Source organism: Tinamus guttatus, unplaced genomic scaffold (genome assembly GCF_059628265.1).
Source record: "Tinamus guttatus ecotype Peru unplaced genomic scaffold, ASM5962826v1 Tinamus_guttatus_pri_ptg000146l, whole genome shotgun sequence".
NCBI classification, from domain to species: domain Eukaryota; kingdom Metazoa; phylum Chordata; class Aves; order Tinamiformes; family Tinamidae; genus Tinamus; species Tinamus guttatus.
The window spans coordinates 816,052-835,100 of NW_028288680.1; the positions used below are offsets into that span (position 1 = coordinate 816,052).

Consider the following 19,049-nt stretch of genomic DNA (forward strand, 5'->3'; position numbering starts at 1 on the left):
TCCCCTTCTCTGTCATGTCTCTCTAAACCCTTTTTCTTGGCCCCAGAATATCTGGGCTACCCTGGGACTGGTCCTGCCTTGAATTACACATTGTGTCTGTTCTAGATGTGATCATCACCTGCTTGAAATAACTGAAATAGAAGAAAGGGCTCATAATCAATTTTATGTTATTGTAATAGCTGGGAAATTGATTCAGTGAGAAACACAGAAAAAAGTGTCTTAAATTCTAAGACTCAGAAACTGTTGACAATTCACTACTGTTGTGTGATTGAGCTTTTAAGAAGAATATAGTGCCTACCTTTTTCTTGTGGTTTAGTAAAAATCCAGAATTGATTGAGTAATGTAGTTATTGTTCAATTTGTAATCAGTCCTGTAATGAGGCTGAACTGATATGCAGTATACAGAATCAAAGTGATTCTGTAGTAATTCATATAGTAATTGTCTTAAAATGATGATAAGATTGACATAAATCCAGTAAGAGACAGTTGAAAATTAAGAGAAGATTGAAAGTTATCATATTTATAATAGAAACCCAGAGTGAAATTCTTATGTCTGAATTTCCAAAATGTAACATGTGATGGAGAAGATCATCTGGCTCATTAAACATTTTTCTTGATAAGGTTAATATACAAACAAGTATTTTGTAGGTAGTGTTTTGACTTTTTTTTTTTATTATTTAATAGGTGTCTGTCCATTTTTGTTTTTAGTGTCCTAGTTCTTACCTAATTACCAGGAAAATGATGGTTTCAGCAAATATCTGATGCTACAGTAGTATTTATGCTGTGTATATTTTATTACCATCTCAGTGGCCAAGGAATCAGCATGTCATGTTAGGAGATGTGAGGGCAATTGCTAGTCTAGTCAATCTTGTGAGAGAGGGTGACCATGTACAAGTTTTTCTTTTAATTTCTTGACTGTAATAAGTTTTTGATTTGTAATAACTATCTTCCACTACTGTTGTACCGGTTTCCTTATGCATGTAGAATGCTGCAATAGGGTCATATAGTTGTTTGAAATCCCTCTACAGTAGTACAGTAAGAAATAATTTTAATGCTGAATGTAAATTTATTATCCTTAATTCACTGTGAGTAATTGGTAGAGAAGGTTATCTTTGCGTGTATCAATAAATGGAATTCCAACCTACTGAGAGTTAAGAAGGTGACCTTGAATCCTTAAATCACAAAGAACCTTAACATCCAGGATGGAATATATAGGGTAAATTATTGATGTAGCTGATGTAGCTGATGTAATCTGATGTAGTCTGATGTCTGATGAAGCTTACTTCTGGCTTGTAAGATCATACAAATTATATGCAATATTTTAATGGACTATGCTTCTCTTAAAATTCAGTGTGTCATTTTGTTTGGCTGAATGTACTGGTTTTTTTTTCCTATGTCCTTTGGCAGGGATACAACTAGAGTCCCTTGCGCTGAAATGACCAATGACTCATGTAACTTCATATTTATAAAGTTATTCAAAATGTTCTTTGTAAGTTTTATTCAAGGAGATTAAAAAGAATATTGGGGATAATTGCCATTAGAAATGCTCACTAGATGCATTTATGAAGTAAAACTATGTACTATCATTTTCTGAAAAGTATAATTGAAATGAGATCTGTTTTATTTCTTTGGGTTTGAGAGCTATATTGGTATTTGGTATATTATTATTTAACTAGTATATGGCTTGTGTATATTAGCAGTTCGTTGTTATGTCTGTAGAAGGAAGCTTAAGTGTGCAGATTTACCATTTCCCAGCTTTAAAGCTGTCTTCACTTTGGAGTTAATGTAATTTAATAATTCTCGGTATAATGCTTAGAGCAACAGCCTTGCTCAGGCCCCTTGAGACGTCCTGCTAGCAAATGGCCACACAGCAGAACTAGGTTAGACCTGAGCAATGTGCTGCACGCTGCAACTGACGTGGGAGCAACCAGATAGATGCAACACAGACGCTAGCAGGCCACACCGCTCAGATTTTAGAATCTAACTTCATACTAATAAGAACAGCACTCATTCTGTTATTCTGTGAACATGTCAGTGGAATCACGCTTCAAGAAAGAAAAGACTTGGACGCGGATGAAGCAAATATTCTTATTTCTCTAGTACTCCTTTGCTGTTTACAGGAGATAACTGATTTTTATCTTTCAATGTTTCAGGAAGCATTCTCTTCAAGTGCATGTCTTTGGAGCCTGAGAGAATTGCAGCACAGCAGGAGAAGGTGCTGTCAATTCTGGAGGAAAAGTTTCCAGATCTGCCCCCACGGGAGGAAATTATCTCAGTTCTCCAGGAGAATCAGTTTAGCCCTCCAAGTAATGCAATTTATTTTCATTTTCCAGATATTTTATAAATCTAGTTATGCAACAGCATCTGAATAAGTTGACTTGTTCTATGTGATGAGAGTAGCTGAAACATGAGCACTTTCTTCATTCACAATTACATGTAATGGTAGTTAATTTTAGATTAAGGGATTGACATCTCAAACCTTGGAATTAGGCTCATGAACTTCTAAAATACTCACGAACTTCTAAAATACTCTTATATTGCTTTTACGGACAAGCAAATGTTAATTTATTTCACATATTTGTTTTTGCAAGAATATTTTAAATATTTGCCATTATGAAGTATGACCCAGAACTGGACATAACCACTGTATTAGCCTATGTGCAGGAATTGTGTTGGTATTACCTACATGCTTTGAGAGTGGGTTTTATGTTTCAAATCTTCCCAAATCTTCAAATCAAATTGATTTTTTTTTCATCTGTTAAGACTCTGTATAGATAAGTAAATTTGACTTCAGTCTAAGATTAAGGAAGGAGTGGGAAAACTGTACTTCTCTTTGATTCTCTTCTGCTGGAGAGGACTGAAGACATTTCTTACTTATTTGGTCATCAGAGCTGGGAGTGTTTGGGCCCCAAATTGATAACAGGTTTGGGAAGGAGTACTCTGAGAGCCTGAAGAAAGATGTTGCAGTAACTTTTTCACACTTTGATACTATGTTTTTAAAATGACATCACTGACTCATCACTGAGGCATAAAAAGTTTTGAGTTTCACACAGAAATAATGATTTACTGGCCTGAATTCATAAATTCATTGGTTATCTGAGGCTTAGTGGACTGTACTCTACAAGAAAGTCTACTGGCTACATATAAATATTTTTGAAAGGTCAGACTCATAAATATAATGAATACATGAACAATAGCCAGTTCATCTTGTCATTAGCTTGAATGCAGTAGCTGGACTCTATACAGGAACAGTAAGGAGTGAATTTATTTGTTTGGCTTAAGCATGTATTTGTCTTCCTTGTAAAAATCGCTTGCATGAACACATTCTTAAATGTGCAGGTAAGCTTTATGATTCTACAGAAATTCTAGGTACCTGTTGACATTGAAACCTCTTTCATTGAAAGCTCTGGCATGGAAGTTTGTTTATACAAATATTTGTCTGTTTTGTCTGTTTTTGACAACGTCATACAACCATGTTCCAAAATATATTTATATATTTATTTTAAGAGTATTTTGGACAGATATCATCCCTTAAAAGGACTTAACCATTGTGTGTTTGCAATATATCGTGCATAAGCATAATGCATCTGGCTAAATGATGAAGGAATTCCAATTTTACAGTCTGCTGATGATAATATGTACTTCTAATTCTATGGTGCATATGCATCACTGTTTGATTTGCACAGAAAGAACCCGTTGATGTTGATAGCAACTTGGAATATCAAAAAAGTTGAATGACTTTGTGTTTTCAGAATATCTTTAGTGTTCTGCCTTGGCATATACTATAAATATCATCATATAACACTTGTTCTTTTCAGTGTCTTTCTCCTTTCAGAGGTATTTCTTGTAGGTGACATAAGGATGGACTATGTATATATTTATCAAAAAATAGAATTTAGTGGACTTCAAAAATGTGAGTGTTCACACAACTTCATTGCAGGAGACTTAGTTCTTCATCCTTTTCTCTTTGTTTTTAAATAATTTCCTTGCTTCAAATAATACCATTGGAAACATCATACATTGATATATTAATGCTGGTTTTAGTTTTCTCATAAAATGTCCTAAAAACCAGAAGACTACTATACATTTTACATATTATACATACATAATATACAAGATTCAAGCTGTGTTCTTAACTCATGTTGTTGAGTCTGGTTAGCTGTAGATCCTTGGGTATAATGAATTTTTTTATTTTCTCAAACAGGCATAAGTATTGAGGAGGTTATGCTGAAGGATCTCAAGGAACTTTCAGATGGAGAAATCAAAGTAGCAATTAGCACTGTGTACATGACACTGGAGGTAAGAGAAAACCTGAACAACAGAGTTGGTGAACAGCTATTTCAAAAGGAAACAGTTCTTAACAAAGATTTTGAGCCACTTATTTTTTCAAGACTATATGTAAGCAGAATTTTCATTGATATATTTAATTTTGAGGAATGCAATAGCTACTTGAGGTTCGACTTTCTTCAGTATTCCTTCTGGTAAGTCTGTACCATGTCATGTTAAAACAATGTCGCTGACAAACTGCAACCTTAGGTGAATTGAAGGTGTGAGATATTATACCATTTCTTCAATAGATTGTTTGGGCTAGGACTTTGTCCTACCTTTCACTTGCATCCAGACATGCAATTTATAAAACTCATCTAGCTCACTGTTGTCTATGTGTCTTATTTTTTGTTTGCATCAAAACCGCAGATTTGTCTTAATGGAGGTAGGCTGCTTGGATTTTCTTTGTTGATTGGTCTCAAGCATTTTATAACTGTTTAAGTAAAAGTCCTGTGTAGTATGTTTTGTATCCTTATTTTGAGACAATTTGTATTATGGATTTAAGTAGCTATATGCTATATAGCTATATGTTATAGCTATAGTGACTGTTATGTGAAAATGTTTTAGCTGATTGAATAAATATGGAATAAAAGTATTACTTCTCATGGGAGTTTATATGTTCATACAACAGTTTATCATGAGAGGAAGCAGATTGAGGCAAATATGAGTGAAAGAGATGCACTTTTAAACACAATATCTTAGCAATATTTTTGATCTGACAATTTTTCCAGAAGTCATCCATTCCTGAGTAGCTGACATGCAAAATAAGTCATCTTCTTGTGCTTTTCCATGTAACTTTAAGACTGTCTTTTCAATCCAACAATATTAATCACTGCTTGTTTCCCATGAGAGTTGTTATAAAATGTTTTTGTGATGCATTTTACAAAAAAAAACAGTGCTTTTGAGGCTGAAGGAGTACAACTGAACTGATAATTATCCACAGATTGCTGCTTTCTTGTCTTCAGTTCGCATCTACACAAGCAGAGTAGCAAAATGTCAAGAAATGAAGTAGAATCTAATTAGTTTCTTGGTGCCGAGCTATCTTCACCAACCACTAAACTCCTTTATGAACCCTAATTTGGACCCTGTATTCCTGAAAGCTAATAAATTTGCATACTCTTTTCAGTAACTGTATAGCATTTGCTGCTGGTAGATCAAAGAAAGTATTGAGATTTGATGCTCAAGCAATAATTTTCGCAGCTGTTTTTATTAGGACATATCTAGAGGCTATGGAGGAAGAGAAAGGAGGATGAACTGCATGTAAAGAGAATAAACAATGACCAGAGTTTTACAGAAGTTAATTGATTTTTCAAAGGAATTTTATTGTTAGCATTTTTGGTGGGATTTACTGGGATCTGGAGAACTGCGATATCTCAAAAGCTGTTGTAGTGTGAATAATTGGTATTAGAAAATCTACTTTTTGAAGATATGTAAATGCTTTTTTTCTGGTTACTGTTTACAAAGTCATGCTTTGGACCCAAAGGTCTCTTAGTTTCACTCTGGGATTGGAGGTTAGTGTTGTGTTTACTGTGCTGCTGCGTTTTGTTCCGATATTTTCTGAACTCTGTGATTTATAAGGCTTAACCAACACAGGACAGATTTTGCCTTGTTCTTAGTAGCGGTCAGGGATAGTATGGTGTGCACTATGGTGAAGCAAGTGGCCTGTAAAAATGTTCTGTACTAGTTACTTTCCACTTTGCCCAGTATTTGGAGTGTACTACATGTAATGGAATTATAGACAAAACTGGATGTGAATCTCTGGTCAGTTTAGATTTCTGTTGTGAACTGAGAGTATACAGAGACCTCAACAGACTTTAAAAAATTCTCAAATAATAATGACTGTAATTTGCTATCCAGCTACAAAGTACTGTGGAGTCAATACTTAAACACTAAGGGAATGTGAAGCACAAGCTCAGCTTTGTTGTAGATGTTGGATCTCTAATGTGTTTGCTTATTCAGAAGTCTCGCATGGTCAAGTTGTTTTTTAAATGAACGGCTATCCTAAAACCTTTCATTGATATGTTTTTCGTAGACTCGATTATTTCCTTTAGTTCAACAGTCCAATACTGTTTTTTTCTTCTGTTCCATAGGTGATACTGCAATGACCAAAGTTGATAATTATACGTAGTGAGGTGGTATAGAGGGTCCAGGTGGTATAGAGAGGATCCAGCGTAGAGCCACAAAGATGATTAAGGGACTGGAACATCTATCTTATAAGGAAAGACTAAGCAAGCCGGGCCTGTTTAGACTGGAGAAGAGAAGGCTGAGAGGAGATTTGATCAACATGTTCAAGTACCTGAGGGGTGATTTTAGGGAGGATGGGGCCAGGCTCTTCTCTGTGGTGGCTGGGACAGGACAAGAGGTAGCAGGTGTAAGTTGAAACACAGGAAGTTCCACCTCCATATGAGGAAGAACTTCTTTTCTGTGAGGGTGACAGTTGTAGAACACGCTGCCCACAGACTCTGTGGAGTCTCGTTCTCTGGAGAGCTTGCAAACCCGCCTGGATCGAACCCTATACCATGTGCTCTAGGTGTCCCTGTTGGAGCAGCGCAGTTGGACTAGAATGATCGCTAGAGATCCCTTCCAACACAGAATGGTTTCGGTGATTCTGTGATATTTGTTAGACTTAATATTTTGGTTCTTGAAAATTTATCCTAACTGCTCGCAAAACTTGCACCACCTTAGGGAGATGGCAAATTGAGTGTCTGTAGGGAAAACCAAGGGGTCATGTATCAGTTTGAAAACAGGGTTAGTAGTTGGTGATTGCCTGCTATTGACTGTTAAAGATGAGAGAATATGTATTTTCCAGGTTGACGGGAATATCTGAAAGCTGGCTGGTCTGCTGAGATACTTACTCATGCTTCTGACTATGATATCTCAGTACTTCATAAGGCTAGTTTCTAGGTTTTACAAAGACAGCATGGCTTTCTTCTGGTGCTGATAATCCTGCCAGAGCCAAGTGTGTCTTGAGAGAGGCTACTGTGGCTTTCAGCAATGTTGATTTTGAAGCCTTGCTGAAACATGCAGGCTATACAATTTCTGTAACATTTTATTATGGGAAATTCAGAGCCACCTCTAAACAGGTGACAACCAAGAGATTTGGAGGAAATGTGTAAGCCTCACTGAAAGCTGCATGGAGCTGCCACAGAAAAATGACTACAAGTTCATAGTGGCCCACAGAGTAGGACTGTCCTAAGGAAGGCTGTGGCTCATGCACCGTGGTCCTTCTTTATTGCTGAGTGTCTTAGAGAAATTTGCAGGAGCTGTGAGAACAAGTCTGCCTGAGAAAATTTAGACCTATTTGGGAGCCCATTTGATCTGCGTCCTAGTGAGAGAGTAGTCTAATTTCAGAGATTTCAAGAGATTCTCTTTGATTTTCAAACTATTTCTGCAAAATGTCTCAAAATTTTATTAATGGTAGCAACAGGGTCTACAGCTTTGCTTATTTTGGCAAATATATCTGATTGTTATGATAAGTATTTTTTTAATACTTCTGTAAAGCAAAGCAAGTAACTGTCTCGACAGGAGTAGGTCAGATGTGTTAAGCTAGGTCTGCTATTGCACACATTTAAAAGAGACTGCAACATATTTGTTGGAAGGGTTGAACTTTTGTTGTCTCTAATGATCAGACTGTAGTTTTGTATCTGGGAACTTTATTTCTTTCAGGATAAATACAAACATATTTTAAATGGCATCAGATTGGTCCATGAATTTGTTTTTAATGCTAAAAGCAAAACAGAAGGAAAAAGAAACAAAACAAGTAAACATGGTAACATTTAATCTTCCAGTAATGGAATTGGAAACAAAATTCTCAGCAACTTACAATGGCAGTGTTGTTTGGAGATATTTTTCTGGTGCCTGTTGTGAGAAGTTAGGGTATGTAAAATAAATGATGTATGGAGCTGTAGGATGCGACTTTTGCAGACTACCTTATGTCTAAGGAACATTAAACATAGGGTTCTCGTTTAGCAAATAAATAACCATTCATTTCAATGGCTGCATAGTCTGGACTTTTCTGCATATTTTTGCAAAGATGAGAAGAGGCCATTAGGGATTTAATATAAAATAAATCGCCAAGGGGTCTTCTTGTAGTCCTAGTCTTTCTGCCACATGGTGTGTCACTAATGTGCATAAATGGGCTTAAATGAATTTGTTATCTGTATTGCATTTGCAGTATGTATATATTTATATATTATTTTTTAATTGTGTTTAAAAATAAAGCATTAAATACATCATTTCTGAGAGTTGAAAACATATCATTTGTAAATAAATCAACCTTAATTAAGGTCTTAAAATGTCAGTGTGTGTGATCTGCCTGTAGGTAAATGAGTAACATATATAGTAGAGAGAGCTTAAATATACTTTCTTTTGCATTTCTAGAAGTATTAAGAGACTAAAGTCATCACCTTATAGGACTGGATGGTGCCGTAAAAGATACATTAATGTCAATATCATGCTTACATTTAAATGTCAGAGTCCAGGGTTCTGGAAGCTGGGAGCTGTTTTCTGTTGATGCCTCGGGTCAGATTTGGTAGCACAGTTGCAGTGAATACAGTCCCAGGTGGGGAGGGCAGAGTCAGACCTGCTGAATTCCCTATTATAATTATTTATTCTGCTCTGTGGATATGAAAGGGAACTGGTGGGCAGGCAGGGAGAACCTTAGATAATGTTGAAGTGTTTCTTATCTGAGTAGTGTGAAATCAGAAGGCAGCTTACAATGGTTTTTGTTGTAATGGTTACCAGTATTGTTTGCTGGGTTAAAATCAAGACCATACCCCTTCCAAAACTTGTGTCTGGACTCAAAGGGGTGGTATGATCTTAAATTTCCTACTCAGTGAGATGTATTCTGCAAGAAATCTAGGATACTAGACAAGATGTTCAGTAGAGTTTCTTGAATAGTTTAAGAAAGTAACTTTGTAAAACAGAACACTACCATTATATTTATCAGTAAGTCCAACTTGGCCTGTGCTTAAAGATGTTGTGATAATGACAATAATGCGATAATAATTCAACACTAATTTTTAGAAGGTGTAGTTATTATATTATTCTATACTGCTGTCATCAAACATGCAGTAAATCAAAAGCAGCAGAGATCCTTTACTCAAAGCATTTTTTTTTTTAAATGCATGAGGTGTATGGTGATACTGGTTTTGAATTAGTTGGTGGTGATATGATTTGGGAAGGTTTTCCTTTTCAGTGTCTGAAGAAATTTGGAGAGACTTCGTCTGTTATATTTTCTTTTGTGTGACTTCTGCTCTGAATTTGGCCCATGTTGTTGTTTATTTCTTTTCTGTTTTTGGTCAAACTTGCTTCAAATTTTAATAAAGTAAAATAGCTAAGTTAATTATTAAATGAAAAAACATGTATATTAGATTGTTCTGTTCACATTTATAGTACAATGTGCGCCTCTAATCCCAAGTGTGTTGTTAGAAAAGATAAACTTCTTTTTCATATCACAAAATATATTTGTTTCCATACATAAAATAGTTTCTTTATGAAATACAGTCCTATAATACAATATCTCAACTAAATAAAACGGCATCTAGAGTATCATTATCAGATTGCATTCTTGACTTCTACAAAGCTGCCTAATTTATCATTTGTATACTCTCCGAGTTCTTGTCAGTAGCATCACAGCTCAGCTGTTCATGGGGCATAGACATTGACAGCGGGAGGTGCTGTTCTGAGAAATATTCAGCATGAAAAGAGATTTTTATATGAAATGCCATACACTTCTTATATTGATGTAAATCAATTTGGTTACTTAGTATTTTAATATCTGGCTGTAATTCATGAGAATAAAGAGACTGGCAATAGTGCTAATAGCAATATAAATATTATCGAAAAGTTGAAGTTTATTTTCTACTATTTAGTGTGTGTTTTGTTCTTTGCTATTGTGTGGGAAACCACCTAATTAAAATGTTAATTATTGAAACAAAATAATTTAAGCTACAAGTAAAATCTTTGAAGGTTGTTGATATTAGTATTGCATTACTACAGAAGACAGCATTCTAGCCACAGGGAGAGATAGATACAGAATATATCTAAGCAAATGTCTTTCTCCGTGACTGGTTTTCTAGTTTTCATTTAGAAATTTAAAAAAAAAATGCTGTTTTTTTCTAATAGTGATATTTTGATGCAGTAAAACAGCAAAATATGTCTACTGTGCCTTGAAATACTAATTTTACTCCCTCTGTTCAGGAAAGCATGTGCCTACTTTTGAACTGGAACTTACTATTTATAAATACTATGATAACCTTTGTTATTATCACACAGTATTTTATACCTTCTGCTGCATACAAGGAACCCAGTCCTAAACCTCTTAATTGTTTTAAGATATAGGAATATTTTGGAATTTTGAATCAGATCAAGTAAGCAAAGTAATTTTTCTTTTTTTTCCTTTGTATGACATAGTTTTTCTCAAAAATTGCACTGCTTTCCTATCTGGAATTATTCGTGGCTTTAGTGCCTTTCTGAGTATATGCATTTTTTGTGCCTAAAATGTTAGTAAAATACATCAATTCTCCTGAAACTCCGTGAGCTGCATTTGTGTAAATTTTATTTTCTATATGCAAGTGAATACAGGTGAAGTCTAACCTTTGCTCTTTTGTCCTAGAAAAGCTGAAGCTCAGAACTTCTGTGTATGTTGCAGCTATTGCAGTATTTTTGACGGTTTTCCTTCACTGTGTAGTGTTGATACATAAAGAATTGAGAGAAACTTCCTTGAGATAACTCACACTGCCTCAAGGAACAAGAATTTCATTTTTTTTTAATAAGAAATCATATTGATAAGTATATTACTTTTTAGTCCTGAAAGTCACTGTTTTTCTGAATAATTATATTATTATCCAGGGTCACTAAGTACAGTTTGAATTTACTGGTTAAGAAATAACACTATAGCAAGTATTCAGGATATCAGATGGCTTTTTAGATTTTTTTTTTTTTTGCTAAAAAATGATTTGTTTTTTTTTTTTAGTTAGCTTTTTTCAAGAATAAATCTCAGTAATTTGAATTTTATAATCTTTTCTAGATTTGTGGTGTCTGCTTAATAATAAAATCATTCTTTGACTGGAAATCTGTCTGCGGAATGGTTTTCGTTTTTCATATTGCCGTAGTTCTTCTAATTTTAGACAAAGCCACTGATTTCTCCTCTTATTGTTTATATATAAAAAATAGGACCAGATTCTTACTTTTAAATATGACTATGCTACTTCCAATTTTCTATAAAACATAAATTAAGAATCAGAGTAAGAATTGTTCAGGCTTTTGGCTTAAGCGAAGAAGGAAGGTTAGGGGTAGAATCAGAAAGAGAATCTGCCAGAATTCTGTGTTTTGACAGCGAGGTGATTTTTTTCTCCTGTCTTTGAATGGACAATTAAACCATTTGTAAATTTCTCCTACCCTGGATTCTACTTTTGCCAACAAAATCCAGTATTTTTTATGTGTATATTGCCAAATCTGGTTCTTTTTATAGAAGTACAAACCTCACTGCTAGATATTCTGTAACATGATTGTTGCTGTTACTGTGTTACTGTTTTTTTTATTATATTTTTCTTATTCATGTTCCCAGTAAACTGTTAGAAAGCACAGCTCTCCAAGAAAAGACTTACAGAAACACAAAGGAAAACAGAATCAACAAGGAATTGTCTTGCAGATTTTTCTTGTATTTTTTTCCCACTGCAGGCTTGCCAGAGAGATCAGTTGGCCATCTGGGCCTAGATTCCACACCCAGGAATTGATTTTTCCAGGTTTCGTGGATTTCAGACATCTGTGTTTGCTGATTCATTCTTTCAGTGATTGTCACAGAGTAGAAGGGAAACAGGTTGGAGTGGATCAATTTTGCACCCAGATGAGAACTGTTAGGTCAACTCTTTGGTTGATAGAATACCATGGATTTGCACTAGCTATAGTTTATTTTAGCTAAAGAGAGGTGTGGGGAATAAAAAAGACAATTGTACAAATGGAAGTATTGTTCAGTGAACCCGTGTAATTATTCTCTAAAACCCAAAAAAGCTTAACTGAAAACTGTCTGGAGTTAAGCACCTTCTTTTGCATGCTTTCATTGTATACTGAATTATATCCTACTAAAAATAATTATTCTAGCTTTAGAAGTTTGTTTATCATCTCCTCTTCCTTTTATGAGCTGCACTAGCAGCGTTATTTCTCAGCATTCACTATTAAACAAGATTTCTAATAAAGGGACTAGAAGAAATTCAGAAACAAAAATGTGATTTCCCTTTTACATCTCTCAGTTGAATATTTGCCATATGGGTTGCTCAGCATCACACTCTCAGCAGGTCTAATTTATGGTAAACACACAGTGAGTGAATATGAAAAAAAGGCAATGAAAATATTAATATTCCCACTCCCCTCCAAGGTTCTTTTTAACTGAACTAGACATATTCAGGTTCCGTCCCTGCAATTGGGGCATTTAGTTGAGTTTATATGTATCTGCATCTTGGCTGAGAGTTTGTGTAAATTAAAATCTTGTGTTTTTCCTGCCATGAGGGCGATGGGTGGGTGCTTGCGTGGCACTGTGTAAATGCTGCTCTGTGTCGTGCAACCAGCCAGGGCCATGTCCTCCGCGCGAGGGGCAGCTGGGGGAACCATCGCTGCTCTTGGGTGCTTGAGCTGTTCCGTGAGTCTCCCTCTATAGAAGCAGCACCAGCTAAGGGAATACCTCAACGCTCGGGTCCACTGCTGGGATTTGGGCCAGGCAAGGACAGATATATAAAATAAATAATGGCATGGATTTTTCCATATGGAAAGTATGCTCTTTGGTTCGGAAGTGTGCTCTTTCAGTAGTACTTCCAGATCACAAAACGAGAACGAGTGGATTTTTTTCACAGGAGAAAGTCTGCCTGGTTATTTTGGACATGTCTATTTTGCAGTTATGGATTGGCAAATATTATGACCGTATGACAAAGGAGCTCCCCTGCATGAGCACATCTACTGTTTGGAACTAGCAATCACTACCACTGCATACCTGATCTTGTGATTAGAAAAAGGAAATGGACATAAAAGGAAGTACATAAAAAAGCCTGCTTTGAATCCTGCCTTAAGGTTTGCAGAGCGGACCTTGGTAATGCACTTCCTTTTCTTGCTGTTTAGAGACTCTCTTTTGCAGCCCGGAACCTGTGCCTTCCCATTCTAGATATGAAGGGTGTCCAAGTAATTGAGGGCTGTACGCAGTTGAGATTTAGAAGAAAATGCAATAATCCTGCAGTGAAAAGGCATGAAATAGTATCCTTATAGGTAACATTTCTTGTTCTTCTTTAACAGACAGTACTTTATTCACTACACCTTAAGGTCTCTGTTTGAATCAGATAAATGTCGGCCTCTTTTTTTAGATACTGCTAAATGGAAACAGGAAGGATCTCCACAGGCCCTTGGAGATGTTTGCGGGTTGTGTTTTTAACTTGTGTATTAGTTCTCTCAGTTGTGTTAGATTTTTATTTTATTTTATTTTATTAATTTTATTTTATCTTATTTTATTTTATTTAATTGTATTTATTTTTTTTAATAGAAGTTTATTGGAGTGGCCAGTTTGTTTCTCTCACTATACTGGTTATTTTACACTCCTGTAATGTGCAGCATTTTGTTGATCTTCTCCATGGAGTAATCTGTAAATACTCATAATGAATAAATAGAAAATACGGGTTGTTTTGTGGTCTAGTATGAATTTTTCCTTCATGTATATCATTAGTCTAATTGTTTACAGTGTTCCAGTCAGTTACACTTACACAGATCCTCTGAGGTGATGAAGCTCTGTTTTTAGTATAAACCAATATTTACTTAGAAGTCAAACTTCAGATTCACTTCCTGTGGACTGTGCTGTCAGTGTAACTGTAAAATCCAAAGTGAGTTTTTCTAGATGCCCTTAACCATTCCAGAAGAAAGTCTATTTGTGATATCTTCTGTCAACTGGAAATGTTTTGGAGGTTTATATATCCCTTACTTTAAGGAATAAGGGATCCCGTATAGACTGTACCCACAATGACTGTGAATTCTGAACACATTTAAAGTGGCCCTGAATTAGGCCATATCTTCGACTACTATTAGGGACTCAAGAAAACAAGCATGTTTTCAAATGGTGCTCTGCACAGCCACTGATGTATCTGTTTTGATGCCATTTTTCTTCACAAAATGTGACAATAAACAAGTATCTCTTAATATAAAACAAAGTTCGATTCTGCAGATGTATCTGGAAATGGATTACCACAATAAGCTTAAATCTATTAAGAACAGTTTAACTGTTAAGAACAGTTTAACATGTACTGCTATAAGTTTCTCATATTTAGGATTTTTTGAAGGAAAATAGTTGCATTGAGTTTCAGTGTGTGCGTATGTAGGTGTATATAGGAATATCAATTTTCAGTATTAACCTGGAATTAGATATTTTATTTTTTATTAATATGTATTTAATGTATTGAAACAGAGAAGAAAAAGACATAGCCTTTGGGTGCTAATCTAATTCAGAGTATTTTAATGTTTCTGATTCCAGCCTTTTCTCATGTTTTATGTAGAGGTAAATCAGAAAGCTATGTCCTGTTCAAGCTGGTAGGGAGAAATAACAGTCCTTCTCCCTGACATCCAAGAAGGTGCTCAGCAGGAGAGTGACTGAAAGATGTTTGCTAGGTGGATGGTTCAGGTGATTTGAAAAGTGATCACCTCCAGCCTGGTGAGAGGGTCATGCTAACAGCAGCATGTGCTCAAAGCTGTGTTGTAGTTGCTCTATGCTAGCCTATGACAGTTGTGCGTCACGGTAACATAAGCCTGTATTACAGGGCTCTAATCTGCCCTGTAATATAAGTTGCCCTATAACTTTGCCCACTTCCTATCCTCCTGTTCAGGATGAGTGCTCTTCTGTTCCCATTTGCCTTACTATTTTACGTATCCCAACTGACTCACAGTGTTCATCATTTCAATAGTACAATTTCTATTTTATGTGTTGTTTTGTAACTAAACGCATCAGACGACAAGAAGGAGGCATAGGAGCCTCACAAGATTCACTGGATATTTGATGCTTTTAGAGCTGTCCCATAGTTTGAGATTTTTAGAATATGGTTATTCTGTTGTTGTGTTTTGTGCACAGGCAAAGTTTCTGTCATAGAAGTGTGTGATGGAGACATTTGGAAGAAAGAATGCCTTTCCAGGACCCGAAAAGCTACGTTGGCCATTTGATCAGAGATGAAGAATTATGGTCAGAAGACTATAATATGCTAATAACATACATAAACAATGGCATAAAACATTATGAAGAGTATCAAGTGTGATATCAATGAAATTAAAGCTAGCACTATGCCATAGGTTTGTGGTTAGCGATGAGATGATGTTCTGAATACTACATGCCATTTAATGGTATTTCACACTAGTTCTCTCATGTGAAAAAAACGAGTATCACACTAGTTTTACTTATGTCTGTTTGTGATCCATCTAGATTCCTTTCTCTGACCTTTCTTGGTAAATAAATTTCTAATTTTCAGTAATTCATATTTTTTTCTGAGAAGGTATCTTGCCAAAATATGTTTTAAGGAAATGGAGAGAGGCTGGATTTTTTGCAGTTGTAACTGTATCAACTGAGAGCATCTCAACTGAGAGCGTCTCTCAAACTTGAGTAATATAATTACTCCAGCAAAAACACAAAAACTAACTCAATTACACTTGGCAGCAAAATTCTTTTCCAGTATGGCTTGTATGAATTGCCTTAATCATTGTTAGCTGAAAAAACCTACTAACAGTGCAGGCAGTAGAGCTGAAAGAAATATTTGGTATGGGAGTGAGTGAGTGGTGAAGGTCAACTGCAAGGAAAGGGCTTTCAGGAACACAGTGACATAATTTTGTTCGTGGTATATCCATAAGTACATCCTGGTTTCCATTGAGAGAAAGTATATTAAGGAGACACTAGCAAGGCTGTTAGATCAGAGACTTAGCCTAAGATAGCACCTTGGATGATACATACCAAATACCTGCTTGGGCAAAACAGGGTGTACATCAAGGTAGTAGTAGTATATGTGGAATTATCAGTATCATTTGAGAGATAAAAGAAACTAGAGAACAAAAGTCTTATCTGGGCATAGAAGATATCTTGTATTAGATCTCAGTCATATTTGATAGTTTTTCATAATTACAGTAAGTACAGTTGAAGAACTTTACAAAAGTTTAACAGCAAACTTGTGGTTCAGTTAATATAAGAAAGGCAGAGTTTAAGAAAAAAATCTTTTATGGAATCAGAAGAGACAAGCTTTGCTTTGTTGAAGAATAAATTGTATTAATTATGCAGTATCTGTTATAATGCTGTTTTTCTTGGTAGTTTTAAAGATACCCTACTGATAACAGCTTTAGGGGAAAAAAAAAAGAAAAAAAAGAAAGGATCTCTTGACCTAGGGAAAAAGTTAGTTATTTGGAATGTTAATGCAATTATATTGACATATGGTGATAATGTGATAAAGCGTAAGGGTTAAAGGTTGAAGGAACCATGGCTTGGCAATTAGCAATGTAAATGAAACATTCATTATCCAACATGCTGAGAAGTTGATGAACTGTACAATAAATCTGAGCCCAAGTCACTACTGAGATAAGTCATTTCAGACATAAGGGTATTTATGAAGATCTTGGACAGTGTTTTGAGTTTTCTGATGAAAGATCTTGCTATAAGGAAATATTTTATCCATTAATTTATGTGAAGTAAGTCAATACTAAAAATTCATAAAGCTCTAAGCTGTTCACCAAATGATACAGAGTAAAAATGGAAGAAATATGAAAGAGGTTGATGCTCATCCTGTCTGGAAAGATATCTGATTAAAAGTATTGCTATCTCGATTTCTCCAGTATTAATTGTCTCCAGTGGCTTGTATTAACTTATTTGATACCATTTTTCATCTTATGAGATATAACTAGAATCAGAATCTGTCCCAGTAAGTGGAGAGCCAAAAACTGAATGTTGTAAGTTCTACATATGCATAAAAGAGGGTAATGTTTAATAAGCACAGAGCATGAAGACTTGTTTGAGAGAATATGCAGAACATGTTTACTCGGTATTTATAAGTTCCATAAAGATTAGCACTAAGTGTTGTCAGATATTATTACAGTTAACTATACTTGTGTATCTCTTAGAATAATTCTCTGTATCAGTATGACTAAGACTTAACTTATTAACATGATTATGACAGTGGTAGATTACTTCCTGTTCATCCGATACTTGGTATGATTAGGCCTAGCATTAGTTCCCATTAAAGCCCTAAATAGGAAGTACATAATTTAATCAGAAAAAAAAAAAAAAAAGACACAAAGGGAAGGTATGCATAAGCTGAGACACATAAGTGAAAGCTAATTTTCTTTACAGTGAGGCAAGGGAATTAGTGTAAAGGAGTACTTGGTTTGTGGTCAAAATTGTTAAATCTTTTAAAGACTACCAGATTATTTTGGCCACTGTAAAGCATCTATGTTTTCTGCTCTACCTTTGCATCCATTTGTCCCACTTAAAATTTAGTATTGTGTTTTATTTTGCCCAGATTTCCCGTTGTGGAAAGGACATTTTCCTTGCTACTGAGACAAAACATTTGACTGGGTATATATTAATGACTGAAACTATGAGGAAGTACTACATCATCTCATGTAGTTTTCATGTTCTGTGAAATATTTTTCTTATGGAGCATTATGAATCCTGAGAAATCCCATAGTGATTTATGAATTAAGTAAAACAGCCTTTGTATTTACTTAATCTCCAATTTTCTGCACGTAATATTCACATCACTCATCAGTGTCAAGCAAGAAATGCAGCATTTGTTCAGTGGTACAAGAAAACTTCAGAAAGAGTTTAAGAAAATATACTGTACTGCATAGATAGTATTCCTGTGTGAATATAGTATGCTGTGTTTATATACTGTTCTGTACTATGCTGAAAATATAAGGTACAACATTCAAGGAAACCTCTGATTTTTTTCCCTATTGATTTATTTTACAGAAAACTATTCAGAGAGTGTTCCTGCATGGTATACAATTTGAAGTGGTGATTGCTTCTCATTCAGCCTAGGCTTTTGTCAGATAATTATCTTCCAGTTTTTGGAGAGATAGACTGGCCTTGTAGACTGGACGATTTTGGCTCAGAAGGGTAGTGGAGGGGAAGAGTATGGGAATTGCTAGAGATGGTATGGGAAGTCTCTAGTAGTGGCAAGAATTAAATCCAGTCCTCTGAGTTTTTAAACAGCACTTTGATCTCAAAAGAGTCTTCCAGCCTTCTTGGACTAATTGAGATAGCCGAATACTGCATGTATCCTAAGGAATAGGCTGTAAAACAGTGTTATCTGCAAGAAATGCTTGGTTTCTGCTATGGCTGTGTCACAACATAGTTGTACTCTAAAATCTGAATTGTGAACTTATTGTGAAGCATCACAGCCAGCATGCTGATCAGGAAGACAGCTGCAAATTCTGCAAATGCTGAGCAGAGCTCAGTGAAAAATGAGAACGTAACTACTAAACTATTTTAAATTTGGGAGGAAAATGCTACTAATTAAATACCAAATATCTCAGTTTATCATTTGTTGTATAAAGAGTCACTTACTTAATTGGCTTTGAATGACTCTGTGCATCTACATGGCTTTAATTTATATTACTGTTACTCTGCTTTTAGATCACAGTGGTGTCAGTTGGCAGAGCTTAAAACTTCAAACTCCAAAGTGTATAATAAATCATGTTTTACCCAATTTCTTCAAATTCAAAAAT

At 35.3% G+C, this 19,049-nt stretch overlaps 1 protein-coding gene across 1 annotated transcript in view; it reads left to right on the forward strand.

Moving 5' to 3' along the window:
- The window catches only part of PRUNE2 (prune homolog 2 with BCH domain), a 134,353-nt gene that overhangs the window by 40,569 nt on the left and 74,735 nt on the right, over positions 1-19,049 (forward strand). Inside the window, exons 5-6 of the mRNA XM_088522079.1 lie at positions 2,153-2,305; positions 4,204-4,298. Coding sequence (XP_088378205.1) covers positions 2,153-2,305; positions 4,204-4,298 — 248 coding nt within the window. The remainder of the gene's footprint in view (positions 1-2,152; positions 2,306-4,203; positions 4,299-19,049) is intronic.